The following is a 16,133-nucleotide window of genomic DNA, read 5'->3' on the forward strand; positions in this document are numbered from 1 at the left end:
AATGTAGTAAAGCTGCTGATGAGGGGATGATTCATCGCCCCTTGTGCACACAGTGCAGTCATCACATGAGGTGCAGGTAAGTGCTGGAGTGACAGCTGGTCACATCTTGGTTGGATCACATCTATCTATCTATCTATCTATCTCCTATCTATCTCCTATCTATCTCCTATCTATCTCCTATCTATCTCCTATCTATCTCCTATCTATCTCCTATCTATCCATCTCCTATCTATCTATCTATCCATCTCCTATCTATCTCCTATCTATCTCCTATCTATCTCCTATCTATCCATCTCCTATCTATCCATCTATCTATCTATCTCCTATCTATCTCCTATCTATCTCCTATCTATCTCCTATCTATCTCCTATCTATCCATCTCCTATCTATCTATCTATCCATCTCCTATCTATCTATCTATCTATCTATCTCCTATCTATCTCCTATCTATCTATCTCCTATCTATCTCCTATCTATCTCCTATCTATCTATCTCCTATCTATCTCCTATCTATCTATCTCCTATCTATCTATCTCCTATCTATCTATCTCCTATCTATCTCCTATCTATCTATCTATCTATCTTTTTTTTTAATTAAGAAAACTCCGTTTTTATATATTTATGCAGATGAGCTTTCTAATGCATTGGGTTGGGGCTGTGCCTGCGGTTACCCTAGGGGCTGGGCTGTATCCAAGTACTTGGGTGTAATATATAATATAATATATATATATATATATATATATATATATATATATATATATATATATATATATAATATATAATATTTGGTTTCATGTACCCGTTGACTTTTTGACAGTGAATAGAGTAGGGAAATCTATCATGATAAACCAGGGACACTTACTCATAGATCCAGGCACCGTAACTGTGGTAGTAATCTTATATTTTTTTTTATCAATGGTCTCGTTCATTCTAAAATCTACTGTTAAAATTATGCTAATGACCCATAAGAACCCCCCTCCCTCTGCCTGATGTAATCTCGTTGCAGCAGAGAAAGTTTTAAGCTCCCAGTGGGTGGTTGGGAGAGAAACTCTATCACAGTGTATCAGCCTGTGAAGCTACAGCACAGAGGGGCTCTGTTAACATCCTGCAGAGCCCTTCTGGCACATTAGCATAATGTTAAACGATGATTTTAGAAGGAACGAGGTCATGGATAACAAATATAAGCATATTGCCACAGTCACAGTGCCTGGTTCTATAACTAAGTGCCACTGGTTTATCGTGGTGAATTTTGATGGTAGATTTTCTTGAAGCTGTGTGATGGTTGATGGTGATGGGAGTGATGTTCTGCTGGACTGGTGGCTTTATATACTGGATGACACTGTGCTGCAGTCCTCCCCATGTGCCGCTGCTAGCGCCGGCTCTGATGTCTCCGCACTCTTCCTGTTTCCTCCCGGTCTCCCAGCAACGTATCCTCCGACCGATGCCCTGGTAAATGAGTCGCACGCTGCCGCTCATAGACTCGCACCTTTCTTCTATTCTCACCCTCTCACAACCAGAATTAGAAGGACTAAAAACAAATCTTGCACTAAGGTGACTTCAAGGTGCAAACAATTAGAATCCAGGAATAGACTCACCGCTATGTAACCCTGAGATATTCCAAAATGAATAGAGGAAGTCATAGAAACAGCAGCAGCTTCTAATGTAACAAAAAAAAAATAATTCCTTATCGTTTTCTTTCTGCGGCTACTACGCAGACAATGCATTACCATGGTAACGGACAACAAACAATCCCTGTGTAGTCTAATCTCTTTCATTTGTCCCTTGCTTTATGTTACTGTAGATCAAGAGGGAAAGACAGAATGTAACAGTCTTGTTTGCTGCCCATTACCATAGAGACTTTGGTTTATGTATTGGTGGAAGGAAAAATATGTTTTTCGTCCACGTGCTATCCATTTTTTTAAAAAAGGAAATCCATCATGATAAACCAGGGACACTTACTCATAGATCCAGGCACTGTGACTGTGGTAATCTTCTTATATCTGTTATCCTCCTTCCTTCTAAAATCCACTCAGAATTGCTATGGGCATGTTATCCCAACCCCCTCCATTATGCAGCTTCACAGGCTGTTACACTGTATCTCCTTCTACTACCTTTAAAGGACATCTACCATCAGGATTATGGATTATAAACCAAGTACACTTTCATGCTGGTGTGTGCCCTCTTTGTCAGGATCCGCTCTTCTTTAAGCTTTTTGTGCCTTTGTTTTGAAGAAAATAGGCTTCAAAATTGAGCATGAGGGGCTCCATAGAAGTTAATGGAGCCCGGAGCCCCTCAGGCTCATTTGCATAGTTTTTTAAAGCATATTTTATTGAAAATCAAGGGTATTAGAAGTGAAAAGTAGAGCAAATCCTGATAAAGTATTGCATGTAAGTGTGTTTGGTTTATAATCCGTGATCCTGATGGTAGATTTCCTTTAACACTTCACCCCTCACTCTGTCTGATGTAATCTGACACTGTGGGAGGCGGAAGTGCTTTGGGGCGGGGCATTATCAGAGCCCCTATGTGTTGCAGCTTTACAGGCTGTTACACAGTCTCCCTGCTCTATCAGATGTCTCAGATTACAGCAGATTATTTTGTGGCTCTATACTAGAGTTTTTCCATCAGATGGATGTAACCTTGTTTCTGTGATTTCTGTGGATTCTACAAACCATAAGAGCTGTAGCCGTAGAACTGGGTAGTCCTTGCATCTAATAAACTAAAGCTGCTATAGGGAAAGGGGAGGTGAAAGACTTCAGGCACCACAAACATTTTTCCATCTGCTCCTCAGTGTTTCCTGTAATTAATACTTACCCCCAACATGTCTCACTTAAGATGAACTATGTAAAAAAAAAAGGGGGAGGTAAATAAATTCTAAAAATGTGTCTGTGTCCACACATTAAGGACACAGGAACTGTAGGGGTGATCACGCATGTTGACCTATGCTCCAGCAATGTGACCCACAGGATAGGGGAGAAGAATAATTTGTCGCGCCCCTTTAACCTTGCAGTCACAAGGTCATCAGTACAATTGCTCGAAACAGGATCTTCACTTTTTAACAGATAAATACACAGATAAATACATGGGGGGAGGGAGGGGGGGGGGTTACAAAAAGTTACCTTCTCAATGCAACATCAAATGTTTTATGAGAGGGGGAAGTTCTGTGTAATTTGGAGAAATTCCAATGTAGAAGTTTTTTCTTTTCCTCATTGTTTGGTTCTTCCTGCTCCTTGTGCCGCTGGGTCGTAGAGTTTGGCACTTACTGATGTAATCTTCTGACATTGGATAGGAAATTGTAGAAATTACGGTACTGTACTAGCTTGGAGCGACATCATTATTGTGGGACCACTGCAGAACTGGCCATTTATTACTATTCATATGTAATACTACTGTTATTATTAAAAAGTTTTTTTAGACTTTTATTCAAAAATGTATGTTGCTCACATTTTATTATAATATACTTTTTGTATTTTTATTATTATTACAATTGCTATTTTATATTTTATTTTTAATTATGTTTTTAATTTTATTCATATTGTTTTATTTTAACTGGGTATCAGCGATATTACATTGCTGTACAATCTTATTACGGCTTTGCCAGGATTGTAGGTCACACATTGTATAAGTGAATAGGTCCAGATTATATTCTGGATTATTCCTGCCTATAATCCGTAGCTGTGAGCGGCGCAGCAGACTGCGTGTGATATAATTATATTCAGCAGCATATGTACCTGGCAGCGCCACTTCTTGCATCGCCATGTGTAGAGCGTCTTCTCCAGCTTCCCCTTTGGCAGGGAAATGTTTAATCTGGCAGAGTAGGACCAGGATGTTGTGGGCTACGGTGCAGGGCTATCGGACTCTCTGAAATGTATTTTAGTTGTGTATTGCGGAGCCAGTGAGCCACATTGGGATTAGACAATGGGGCTTATTTACTAAGGGTCCCGCCTGTGCATTTCCGTTGGGTTTTCTGGGATCCCGCCGCTGGGACAGGTATTTAGTAGGCTTGCATGCAACACAACTCGGGGTTGTGGCCGTCGGACGATCCTACGGATTTGGACGAAACGCGGCATTTAATTTAGCTTGTGTCGCAAACCTTGCACTTGCATACACCGGGAGGAAGATGGTGAACTCCTGTGGACCTGAGCAGGGAAGCGACACATTCAGGAAATCAGGTGCATGATGTAAGTGAATTGCGGCAGACTTCATTATCATTGGACATTCCGGATCGCGCAAGGGAAGGGTACGTTAATTTCCCCCAATGTGTTTAGTGCTCTTCCATAGATGGCAACCACATGGCGGCATAATTTGCCTTGCGTCTTTATATGTCTTCGTATAATTCCATGATGTGACGTGATTCCTCATGTTCCTGAATGTAATGTAGGGAAAACTAACACTATGGGGGAATGTATCATACGCACCAGCGTACTACAATGGTGTTCCCAGAACCCCTCCGTGATGCAGCTTTACAGGCTGCATTTCCCCCTCCCCTGGGTGTTGAAACCTCCTCTGCTGCAGTGAGATTATATCAAGCTGAGAGAGGGGGGATGCTAGGGGAGCAAAGAGAGGGGGGGAGACAGTGTAACGGCCTGTGCAGCTGGAACATGGACTGCAGGAGCACTTCCCACCTCCCTCTGCCTGATGTTACATCACACATTGAGAGGGGGAATTGCCCCTGCTTAGTCTAATGGCCTGTGAAGCAGCAGCATGGAGGGGTGCTGGTAAGACCTCAGGAGCCCTCCAGACCCATTAGCATAGTTTTAAAAGTTGATTTTAAAAGGAAGGAGGCCATGGATAACAAATATAAGAAGATTATCAGAGTCACGGAGCCTGAACCTACTAGTAAGGGTCCCTGGTTTATCATGATGGATTTTGATGGTAGATTTCCTTTTAAAGGGCATCGACCACCAGGATGAAGGACTGTATGCAAATGAGTCTGAGGGGCTCCAGGTTCCATTAACACCTATGGAGCCTGGAGCCCCTCCCCGTGCTCATTTGCAGTCCTTGATCCTGGTGGTAGATGCCCTTTAATATTACTTGCAGAGGGATGGAAGTCCCTTTCACACTCAGCCAATAGTAGTCTATCTTACGATCCAAACTTTAAAGTAAGTCAACCAGCTGTCTATTAACTCCAAAAGTTATAGGTAGCACCCATACAAAGTGTTAATAAATTACGTTTTCCAAAAGTTTTTTTATTTTTGAGAGATTTAGCTTTTTTTTATCTTTTATGTAAATGAGCTTGTCGATGCATGGTCGGTGGCTGTCCTGCCCCCAGTGCACCTCTGGGCTCATGCGTTTACTTTTTTTGGTGATAATATGATATACAGGCAGTCCCCGGGTTACATACAAGATAGGGTCTGGAGGTTTGTTCTTAAGTTGAATTTGTATGTAAGTCGAAACTGTATATTTTATAATGGAAGTTCTAGACAACTTTTTTTCTTTTGCCCCAGTGACAATTGGAGTTTCAAAATTTTTGGTGTAATTGGACCAAGAATTATCAATAAAGCTTCATTACAGACACCTTACAGCTGATCAGTGCAGTCTGGGACTATAGTAAAGCATCCAGAGAGCTTTACCAGAGGTCACATGGGGCAGAGGGGTCCGTCTGTAACTATGGGTTGTCTGTAAGTCGGGTGTCCTTAAGTAGGGGACCGCCTGTATTTGCAACCAAAGATAATCCCTGAGGATATAGTTTTAGTAACTGCATTGGTAGTAACATGACCTGGAATAGGGGGCTATCCCTCCCCCATATCTCTATACCCACCGGTCCGTGTCATTGTGCTGACGGGGTTAATGTTAGCTGTCACTTGTGAAATAGGTAATAGCCATATTTAGGACACTGATTCATCCGGGTGATGATTCACCATATGTCTCCTCCTGTGCAGCTCCACAATAGACAGGATATTAGTAGGGAGCGCTCCTGCGGGATGGAGGGGGCGTCTTATCCGTGCACCTTCACACACAAGACTTAACTCTGTCAGACTCCGCAAGGAGCTTAGGGGGATCTTGGTGTTAATCTGGGGATCAGTCTGGGTTCAGACCTTCTCTCACTACCAGGCTCCTGCCTCTGCTGAGGTTTATCTGCTTAACCCATTGTTAGCCGCTCCTCTGCTCTTTCAGGAACTACAAGTGCCAGCATGTCCTGTCAGAAAACCATAGTGTTAATAAGACTGGATTAGGACTTCTCCAGGGCAAAACTGATTATCTGGTGGTCCTGAAGCTGTCCCACCACAGTAGGTTCTATTCCTGTCTTTGTGTCCTTCCCATAGAAGTCTATGATGCCAAATGGGTGTCATCCGTGTACCGGTCATATGTGCGGATCACAGTACAGGCAGCATCACTGTTAGACCTCGTGGACACAACTGGTTTTTTTTTGTTTTTTTTTTAAGGTGCAATTTGCATCTAAAAACGGCCCCATTAAGCTTAATGGTAAATCCGGTTATCTATACATTAGTCACCGCACTGTGAATTTAGCAAAAATTGGTAAATGTTTTGTGGCATGGACTCTCCATAGAAGTCTAAGGGAACACGAGAAAGAAACAGGACGCATACGGTTTTGTTTATTGCATGTGACCTGTTTTTGAGGTGGGTTGCCTAGAAGACCAGATCACGTGGGGGCCAGCAGACCTGGCCTTAGGGTGATGCCACACATGGCGTTTTGAACCCGTTTTTGGTCCGTTTTTAAGGAGTCCGTCCAAAAACGCATGCGTAGAACTCATCAGTTTTTGACAAGGTTTTACCAATTATCTTAATTAAAACTGGTCAAAAACAGATACGTTTTTGGATGGACTGCTTAAAAACGGACCAAAAACGGGTTCAAAATTTCATGTTTGCCACCACCCTTAGTCTTATACATGTGAATTGCATTGAGTTGTAGTACCTGATATGAGCACTGCAAGATGGAGAGCGCTATACTTGATGTGCAATGAAAAGACCCCTTCAAACAGTGATGGAACAGAGGGACCAATGAGGACAAGTATCCCTTTTTTGTGTCTTATTTTACTGCTGTTCTCCCTCCAAGGGCCTGTAAAACCCATAAAAATCCCCCCTCTCCCCCCAAAACCTCTTGTTGTCCTGATCTTTTCTGGATCTGTAATTCAGTTCTGGGAGCCCTTTCCCTGTATGTGGCAGTCTTTACAGAACATGTTGCATTCTATTCCTTACATAACAAGCCTGGGATGTGTTACATACCTCTACAGCCGCGTGTCATGTCACCTCTCAGACCGGTTCTCTTTTTGCTATGTCATTGTGCCTGACGTCATTATAGGGGTGAAAAGTCTGTGACATCAGTGTTATTGTAGAGTGTCACCTGTCGCTCCCCCAAAACACACAACCTTATACATTGACCACTGTGTGTGCACAGGACCTGGGTCTGTCTTGCAGATTTAACCCCTGCAGTGCTGGACACTTGCATCACTAATGAGATTGAAGGTGTCAGATACATGGGGCTTATTTTTTGGAAAGTAAACATTTTAAAAGTAACCAGATACCAGCAAAACTGGTTTTGAAAAACTCCTTTTCATAGTAAAATTTGTAACTTCCTAGTCTAAAAGGAAATCTACCATCAAAATCCATCATGATAAATCAGGGACACTTCCTCATAGATCCAGGCACCGGGACTGTGGTAATCTTTCCTAACCATATCCTCCTTCCTTCTAAAATCAAATATTAACATTATGCTTTTGAGACAGGAATGCTCTGGAGGTGTTACCAGAGCCCCTCTGTACTGCAGATTGATAGGCTGTCTCACCGTGGGAGGGGGAAGTGCTCAGTGTAACAGCCATTGAATCCTTTGGACTCCTTAGCATTATTTTAAACGTTGCTTTTTAAAGGAAGGAGGCCATGGATAACAATTAGAAGAATATTAGTACAGTCACAGTGTCTGGATCTATGAGTAAGTGTCCCTGGTTTATCATGCTAGATTTTTATGGTCGATTTCCTTTAAAGGGATACTAACCCTAAAAAAGAATGTGATACAGTAGAAAGACAAGAGGTCGGACGATCAGATGATATGAATTTGACTGTATCTGGTTAGTACTCGGAATCTAGTTAGTTGCAGATGGATGGGAGGAGCTTAATTATAAACCCCACCCCTTACATTCAGATTCTTTTTCTACTATTCCTTTTATACTATACTGTACTATGTCTTGTGTGCTCAAGGAAGAGGAAACTATCCCGGTTATAAATGAGTAACAATAACTACGTAAGAGAGAAAACTCTCTAAACTGGAACATGTAAAGGACGCCTAAGGTTCACACAATTGTTTTCATCCCGATTCCCCAATGGAGAAAGGTTCTTTGAAGTTTAAGAGCTTGATGGACACACTTACTGGCCCCATTGAAAAAAAGGAACCAGCATGTAGCCCCCCCAGCTGTGACTGCAGCAAAAATCCAAGGCTCAGTCTGTGATTTGGCCATTGGCTTTTTGGCAAAAATAAAATTTGGGTTTTCCCAAATGTGTTTTATGCAACGTGAATATAACTCAAGACCCCCTTTACATTGCAATAGAGGATAACCCCTATTGCAGTGGTGGCAAACCTATGGCACGGGTGCCAGAGGTGGCACTCAGAGCCTTTTCTGTGGGCACTCATGGCATTATACCAACACATAGTTTGCCAGGTACGACTCAAGGCTTTCCCCTGTGATCCAATACAGTCCAGGACGCGCCACGCTCAGCACTATTTTAAAGCAACATCCTTGGCTGCCAGGACTACAGGAGGAGCAAGAAGGTGTGGATAGAGATGGATTGTCATTGGAGCTCCTGCTCTGGATCTCCTGATCCTTCCTCTTTAGGGGACCCTGAAGGGAAGCTACAATCCAAATTTCTACATCATCTTTCTATTGTATTGGTGAGCTCAGGACCCCAAGACGATGAAAACCTGTGATACAGGACGGATCAATAAGTTACTGCTTACATTGTCATGATGGCACTTTGCAACATATAAGTGGGTTTTGGTTGTAGTTTGGGCACTCTGTCCCCAAAAGATTCGCCATCACTGCCCTATTCAGATGTTGGTTGTCTATGTGGAGCTCTCACAAATGGGCATTCTTGTAATCAACCCCCCCCCCCCCCCCTCCCATGGCAAACGTCTGCTCCTGATCGCAGAAGATGATTTTAAGACCTAAACGCAAGCGATCAAGAACAAGTAACGCAATGTTTTGCATCGTTTTCCTATCTATTTTTTATGCTCTTATTGACGTAATAAGATGTTCCTAGAATCCGGCGCTGCCCCCACTATATCCTCCATGTAGCCCCCCAGCCTATTGACTTTAGCCTGTTTTTATAGTGTGGGAGAAGCCAGAATAGTCCCCCTCCCAGAGCGCAGGAACAGGGAAATGATGCTGCTTGTTTGTACTTGCCATTAACCCTTAGCGTGTAGTGTTGATCTAGTGCGCTTACTGTTGATTCATTGGATGGGATACACCCCAAATATCAGCAGTGCCATATCACAGTTTGCTTTACTTTATCTGGGCGAGATTTGAGGCTGAATGGTTTTCATTAGGTTATATACACTATTACACTGTAACAATAATTTTATGGGATCACTTCTACCTTCCATCCACTGGGATGGTTATGATCTTTGGCTTCGAAACTGGCCGCAGACCGTGTGATTTATAATAATATTTATTTATATAGCGCCATCATATTCCGGAGCACTTTACCAATCATATAATATTACATTACAGAGTGCAAACAGTCATATGGAACAATTGGGGTGAGGGTCCAGCTCACAAGAGCTTACAGTCTATGAGGATGAGGGGGTGACACAAGAGCTTCCAGTCTGAGGATGAGGGGGTGACACAAGAGCTTCCAGTCTATGAGGATGAGGGGGTGACACAAGAGCTTCCAGTCTATGAGGATGAGGGGGTGACACAAGAGCTTCCAGTCTATGAGGATGAGGGGGTGACACAAGAGCTTCCAGTCTATGAGGATGAGGGGGTGACACAAGAGCTTCCAGTCTATGAGGATGAGGGGGTGACACAAGAGCTTCCAGTCTATGAGGATGAGGGGGTGACACAAGAGCTTCCAGTCTATGAGGATGAGGGGGTGACACAAGAGCTTCCAGTCTATGAGGATGAGGGGGTGACACAAGAGCTTCCAGTCTATGAGGATGAGAGGGTGACACTAGAGGTATAAGAGCTTGTATAATGGTCCAGCTATTCTTTGTAAGGGAACGGAATAAAATTGTCTAATATATAAAAATGCTGCTGCTTGAACCAGCCAACAGCCGCATCTTGTATACAAAGTCCAGGGTCACTGGGACTGCAGAGAAGCCTGGAGCTTGGTATCTGGTGTTTGCTGCATAACGGACGGGAGGAGGATATAGGATGGGTTAAAGATTCATGCAGGTAGGGAATGTGATAGGCCTACCTAAAGAGAGAAGTTTTCAGAGCATGTTTAAAACTTTTTGGAGGTTGGGTATTAGTCTTATAGTCTGAGGTAGTGCATTTCAGAGAATTGGTGCAGTTCCAGAGAAGTCCTGGAGATGTGAATAAGAGGATTGAATTAAGGTAAAGAATAATCTAAGATCATTGGCAGGTCAAAGAGCACAGGTTGGATAATAGACGGAGATGAAAGAAGAGAGATAGGGAGGTGCAGCAATGTGCAGAGCTTTGTGGGTGAGGGTGATTATTTTAAACTTGATTCGGAAGGAGACAGGCAGCCAGTGCAGTGATTGGCACAAACTGGAGGCATCCATGTAGCATTGGTCTGAAAGACAAGCTTGGCTGCTACATTGAGAATAGATTGTAGAGGAGAGAGTTTAGTGAGTGGAAGACCAATTAGTAGGGAGTTAGATTAGTCTAGACCAGTGGTTCTCAACCTTTGTTATGCTGTGACCCCGCAATACAGTTACTCATGTTGTGGTGACCCCAAACCATGCGATTTGCAGTGAAAACGCAATAAAATTGGGGCTCCAAAGGCTTTAGGCGACCCCTGTGTTTTGGTCGTTCGACCCCTGCTGGGGTCACGACCCACAGGTTGAGAACCACTGGTCTAGACGAAAGTGAGACGATTACCATTTTATGGGTTTTTATTGTAAGAAATGGGCTCATTCTGGAGATGTTTCTGAGATGCACACAGTAAGAGCGAGCAAGGGATTGAATATATGGTGCAAAGGAGAGGTCAGAGCCCAGCACAACCCTAAGACCGCGGGCCTGCTGCCTTGTGCTATAGTGATCCCACAGACCGAGATGGAGAGGTCAGAGCCCAGCACAACCCTAAGACCGCGGGCCTGCTGCCTTGTGCTATAGTGATCCCACAGACCGAGATGGAGAGGTCAGAGCCCAGCACAACCCTAAGACCGCGGGCCTGCTGCCTTGTGCTATACTGATCCCACAGACCAAGATGGAGAGGTCAGAGCCCAGCACAACCCTAAGACCGCGGGCCTGCTGCCTTGTGCTATAGTGATCCCACAGACCAAGATGGAGAGGTCAGGGTTGGGTCGTTTAGTAGATGGAGAGACAAGGAGTTCAGTTAGAAAGATTAAGTTTTAAGAAGAGACGGTAGAGAGATGTTAGAGACGGTATAGAGACAGTCACTAGTATCTGCAGTAAGGCAAGGGTGATGTTACACAGATGAACTGTATGCACCAAATGGGTTGAACTTTTCATTCAACTTTGTGCTTGTTGATTGCACTTGCCAAATCCTGGTTGGTTTGTGTCACAGGATGACCCCTGTTCATAAAAATCTAAAAAAAAAAAAAAAAAACTAGCTATGTTAGCCTAATGGTGGCTGAATGGTTCTTTGTAATGTGTATGGCCGTCTATAAAGCAGAAGTCCTGGGGAATGTGTGTTGGATAAGATCCCGCTCTTGGTTACCTAAGTTGTTGTTTGCGTATTCTGCAATGTTCATATAATTGAGTACTTTGTTGTCAAGTGCTGCGATCACAAGGCGCTCCGAATATTGTTATTCTCTATAACGTTTTGTCCTATGACTGATAAAGACCATCCAACTCATTCCTAGTCATCTTACTGTAATTCTGCAGACAATAATGTTTTGTATATTCTTGTTTTTTTCAATTACTCAACTAATGGTACTCAAGATAAGGCAGAAAAATATCACATTTTAGCCTTAAAATATAGGGGAATCTTTTATGTAGGATTTGAAGAGAAAAGTTATAAAACTTGTAGAACTCAACCCAGGTACCAAAATGTTGGTAATGTAATTGATTATCTGCCATGTTCCTATTACCTTTATGTTTACAGGCGGTCCCCTACTTAAGGACACCCGACTTACAGACAACCCATAGTTACAGACGGACCCCTCTGACCTCTGGTGAAGCTTTCTGAATGCTTTACTATAGTCCCAGGCTGCAATGATCAGCTGTAAGGTGTCTGTAATGAAGCTTTATTGATAATCCTTGGTCCCATTACAGCCAATAATGTTTAATCTCCAATTGTCACTGGGGCCAAAAATTTTTTTGTCTGGATCTACAATTATAAAGTATACAGTTTCGACTTACATACAAATTCAACTTAAGAACAAACCTCGGGACCCTATCTTGTTATGTAACCTGGGCGACTGCCTGTATAGTGACATTGGGGGATATTTATCAGAAGTGTCTGATGTAAAACTACCCTAGTGGTCCATGGAAACCAATCAGCACCCAGCCTGCATTTAACAACTTGCTGTGGGGAGATGAATGCTGAGCTCTGATTGGTTTCCATGGGCAACTAGAACAATTCTGATCTCAGACACTTTTGATAAATCTCCCCCATTGATTGATTATATATTCCTATGGCCGTAATGGGGTCCTACAGCCTTGAGGGTCTGTTTAGCAATTTCCTCATGACTTGTTCAGGGGAAGAAATTTAATTTGGGGCATATTTTACCTTTGATAGACAAGAATAAGGATACATTACCTGCTACCGTATGGTGACCTGTAATGCATATGTCTCTGTGGTAAGGCAAGGCTCTACGTATGGGTCACCGAGGTACATTTTGCCGCTTGGTAAAGGCTTTGGAATATATAAGCTGCCCATGTATGAGTTAAGCTGGCCTTGGAATTTACCTAATCATGGATGGCTGATAATCCTGTAGATCCATCCGTCACTTACTGTAATCCATTTTCAGAAGCCCAGAAAAACTTGGCCTCTCACTCTACCATATGTATTATGTAGAAGGCGAAAACATTCAGCTGTATTTATCTACTTGACTTGCTTGGCCAACGACGCATTTCCCTGGGAGCAGCATTGTTCATCCTTCCTCCCGGAAGAGTATAGGCGAGTATACAACGTCGCAGTGGCAATCTCTTGTACTTTTGGTGTCTACGTTTCCTCATTCATCTTGCCTATTAGCTCTGTAAGATGGCCACCAAAGAGGGGGTATGTCTGTAGCTTACAGATGGGCTATCACGAAGAAGTGATTGCCTATTTTTGGACAAACTTGATCAAGGAGCTTTATTAACAACCAGAAAATGTTGCAAACTGAAATGTTCACTCTCCAACCATGAGAGTGGACCAGGCACATTGGCATTCACCCGCTGTACTGAGCTCCTGGCACGGCTTGTATGTATTAGTTTTGGCAGAGGATTGCCTAAGCCTAGCTCCAGGCTGTTTAATGAAGAATCTTGGCTCTGATTCTATGTGCTCCAAGAACTCCAGTAGACAAGACCCGGCTATGTTCACCAGTCCCATAGCTAGACTGTAGGAGTTGATAAGGTGGGCACATTTTTAGAGTTGGGTTGGACCACCAGAGAATCGCTATCTGGTTCCAGAGGTCAAGATTGAAGGCTATGGAGAACTTCCTAGGGGTTGAGTCCTAATTTTTTTTTTTCTGGTGGCACCCAAGAATCCCACTCCGTTTCAGTGATATTGGGGTTAATAACTGGTAAGGTAAAGGATTGAGTAATCGCAATGAAACCTCACCCTCACAACATGTATGAACATCTTAATGCTCACTTGAGATTAAAGTGGGATTAATGTCATTCTTTTGTGTGATTCTATGTAGTTCGGGCAACACCGGAATCACCTTTATGTAAGGGTCTGAGCTCATTCTCTTTTCAGTCTCCTCTCATTACTCTCGGCCTGGAGAAAGAGATGAGTTCATAAAATAAAGGATTTTTTGGCATTTTCCTGAAGAGTGCATGCCGTTAATCTATAATCTATTAAGTAGTGATTACAGCGGTGGTAAATAATTTCTGAGCAATCGATAACTCAGATCAATATCCTTCCTCTTCAGTAGGGGTCTTAACTCCTTAGCAGCCAGAACCCTATTACCAGCGCATGTCATATATATAGTCACATTAATCTGGATTGTCATTACCACATCCTCATCTCCATTAACCCTAGAAGTGATGTGCGTAGTCCCTCCGAACATTATCATGTACTAAAAAGAACCATTTCCCATATCCTAACTTGCCTGATGGTGATTGATGGCTACGCTGCAGGGGGCGGCGGAGACTCTGATCCTGTCCATTGACTACCAGCGATGTAGAAGGCATCGCAGGGCTAATAGAAATACTGCAAAAAGTTATGGCTGAAAAATAAAATATTTTTTCCTTTTCTTTACTGCCGAAAAGTGGGATAAAAGTTGCAGCTTCCAAATATTCACTTGTTTAGTGCTGGAACTGTCAGCCCTCAAGAGACTTTCGAGGACAAGCCATTAATACAGTTACCAGAATTTCTGTAGAGAAGGAGGTAATGGAAACGTAGAGTAGTCACCGACTGATTGGGAACAAGCAGACTGATTCTTTATGAAGTCACAAGGTTCTAAATTCCGAATCCGTTGCTTTGTATCTGGATAGTAGCTCAGTTTATGGTGTATCATCCAGCCTTTCACGTTCTGTCTCTTCCCAGCACTACGTCCTTACTTCAGCTTTGATGTTTAACAACCACTTCTTTTTTTTTTTTCACACCTCCAGGTATCGTTGAAGACCGTCCATTGAGATCTTGTCAGTCCGGATGCTCAGGGTGGCAGACCCATCTCTCTGATCCCTGAGGCCACTAATACAGGAGGACTACATTGTCAGAAATTCCCTTTAAGCCAGGCGTAGCCGAGGCAAGACAGAAGTGGACACTGCTCCAGCGATGGGCATTGGTCGGAATCCCTCATCTAAGGCGATGGAATCCACAAACTCAACCGATGGGAAGTATGAGGAGGAACCAAAACACAGCGCCTTCTTCACTCTCCCGGTAAGGACCAGGGGCTCCTCCTTACCACTGTGCGAGTGGATCCTTTATGAGTAACTTGTTATCGCTGACTGGTTCGTAGCTGGAGAGCCCGTTGCTTGTCCCATGGACAAGTTTGTTCCGACAAACTTGTTCCTTGTGCATTAAGGAGTTGTCATTAGAATCAGTGACCTGAACCGACATGCTGAGCTCAGTCCAATGATTCAAGGTGCAGTCCAGTAAATACTTCATGTACGCAGACTACAGGCTTTAGGACTTAGGCCTAGGCTGGTATTTACACTATGATCTACAACATGCAGTTTATAGAGGCGATCTATAACTCATCCCATAATAGCTACATGATGGGAGAACTTTACTAACCAGACATTAACATTGTCTGGTTACAACAACTCTTCAGATTCCTCTCGGTTGTTCTGCACGTAATCATTATAAAACAGGAATTTTTTTCGAGTTTTATTTGCTTGTTGCCATTAACTTTACTTGCATCTCTCATAAATCTAAAATACAATCCTGTCCTTTAAACCGCTTTGTTGTAATGAGTCACTTCCCTAGTAAAATTGTCAGTCTTACCGTAGGTTAAGCATGGTTATGGCCAGACGTGTCTTGCTGTGATCCGTTTATGAGATTTGGTCATTGATAGTTTTCATTAGAATCTGAGCCATACACATTGTATAACATTGGCTCAGGACTCAGCTGAAAGTATCCCACCTACGCTGCTGCTTAACACCTCTGACTGTAGCTTTCTCCATGTAGAGCTAAATGGATAAGAAATGTTCAATTCCAACTTCCCAATTCTCTGATCTCTCTGCTTTGACCCCCAAAGATTTCCATCCGTGAGGACAGAATAAGGCTACATTCACACGAACGTATGGGGGACGTACATACATCCCCCATACATCGCAATGGCTTCACTGCGCCGTACGGGAGCACAGCACACGCGCGGCACTGCAACATTCTGTATACGGTGCCGGGACCTATGTAACTCTATGGAGCGGTGATCTCCCCTC

The 16,133-nt window shown here is 43.1% G+C and overlaps 1 protein-coding gene across 3 annotated transcripts in view; it reads left to right on the forward strand.

Annotated features, from left to right (window-relative positions):
• Positions 1-16,133, forward strand: part of SLC23A2 (solute carrier family 23 member 2) — an 86,797-nt gene that overhangs the window by 23,424 nt on the left and 47,240 nt on the right. For all 3 annotated transcript variants that reach the window (XM_072148896.1, XM_072148894.1, XM_072148895.1), the window contains exon 2: positions 14,859-15,129. In XM_072148896.1, the coding sequence (XP_072004997.1) occupies positions 15,025-15,129 (105 nt within the window). In that variant the 5' untranslated portion in view covers positions 14,859-15,024. The remainder of the gene's footprint in view (positions 1-14,858; positions 15,130-16,133) is intronic.

Source organism: Engystomops pustulosus, chromosome 4 (assembly GCF_040894005.1).
Source record: "Engystomops pustulosus chromosome 4, aEngPut4.maternal, whole genome shotgun sequence".
NCBI classification, from domain to species: Eukaryota; Metazoa; Chordata; class Amphibia; order Anura; family Leptodactylidae; genus Engystomops; species Engystomops pustulosus.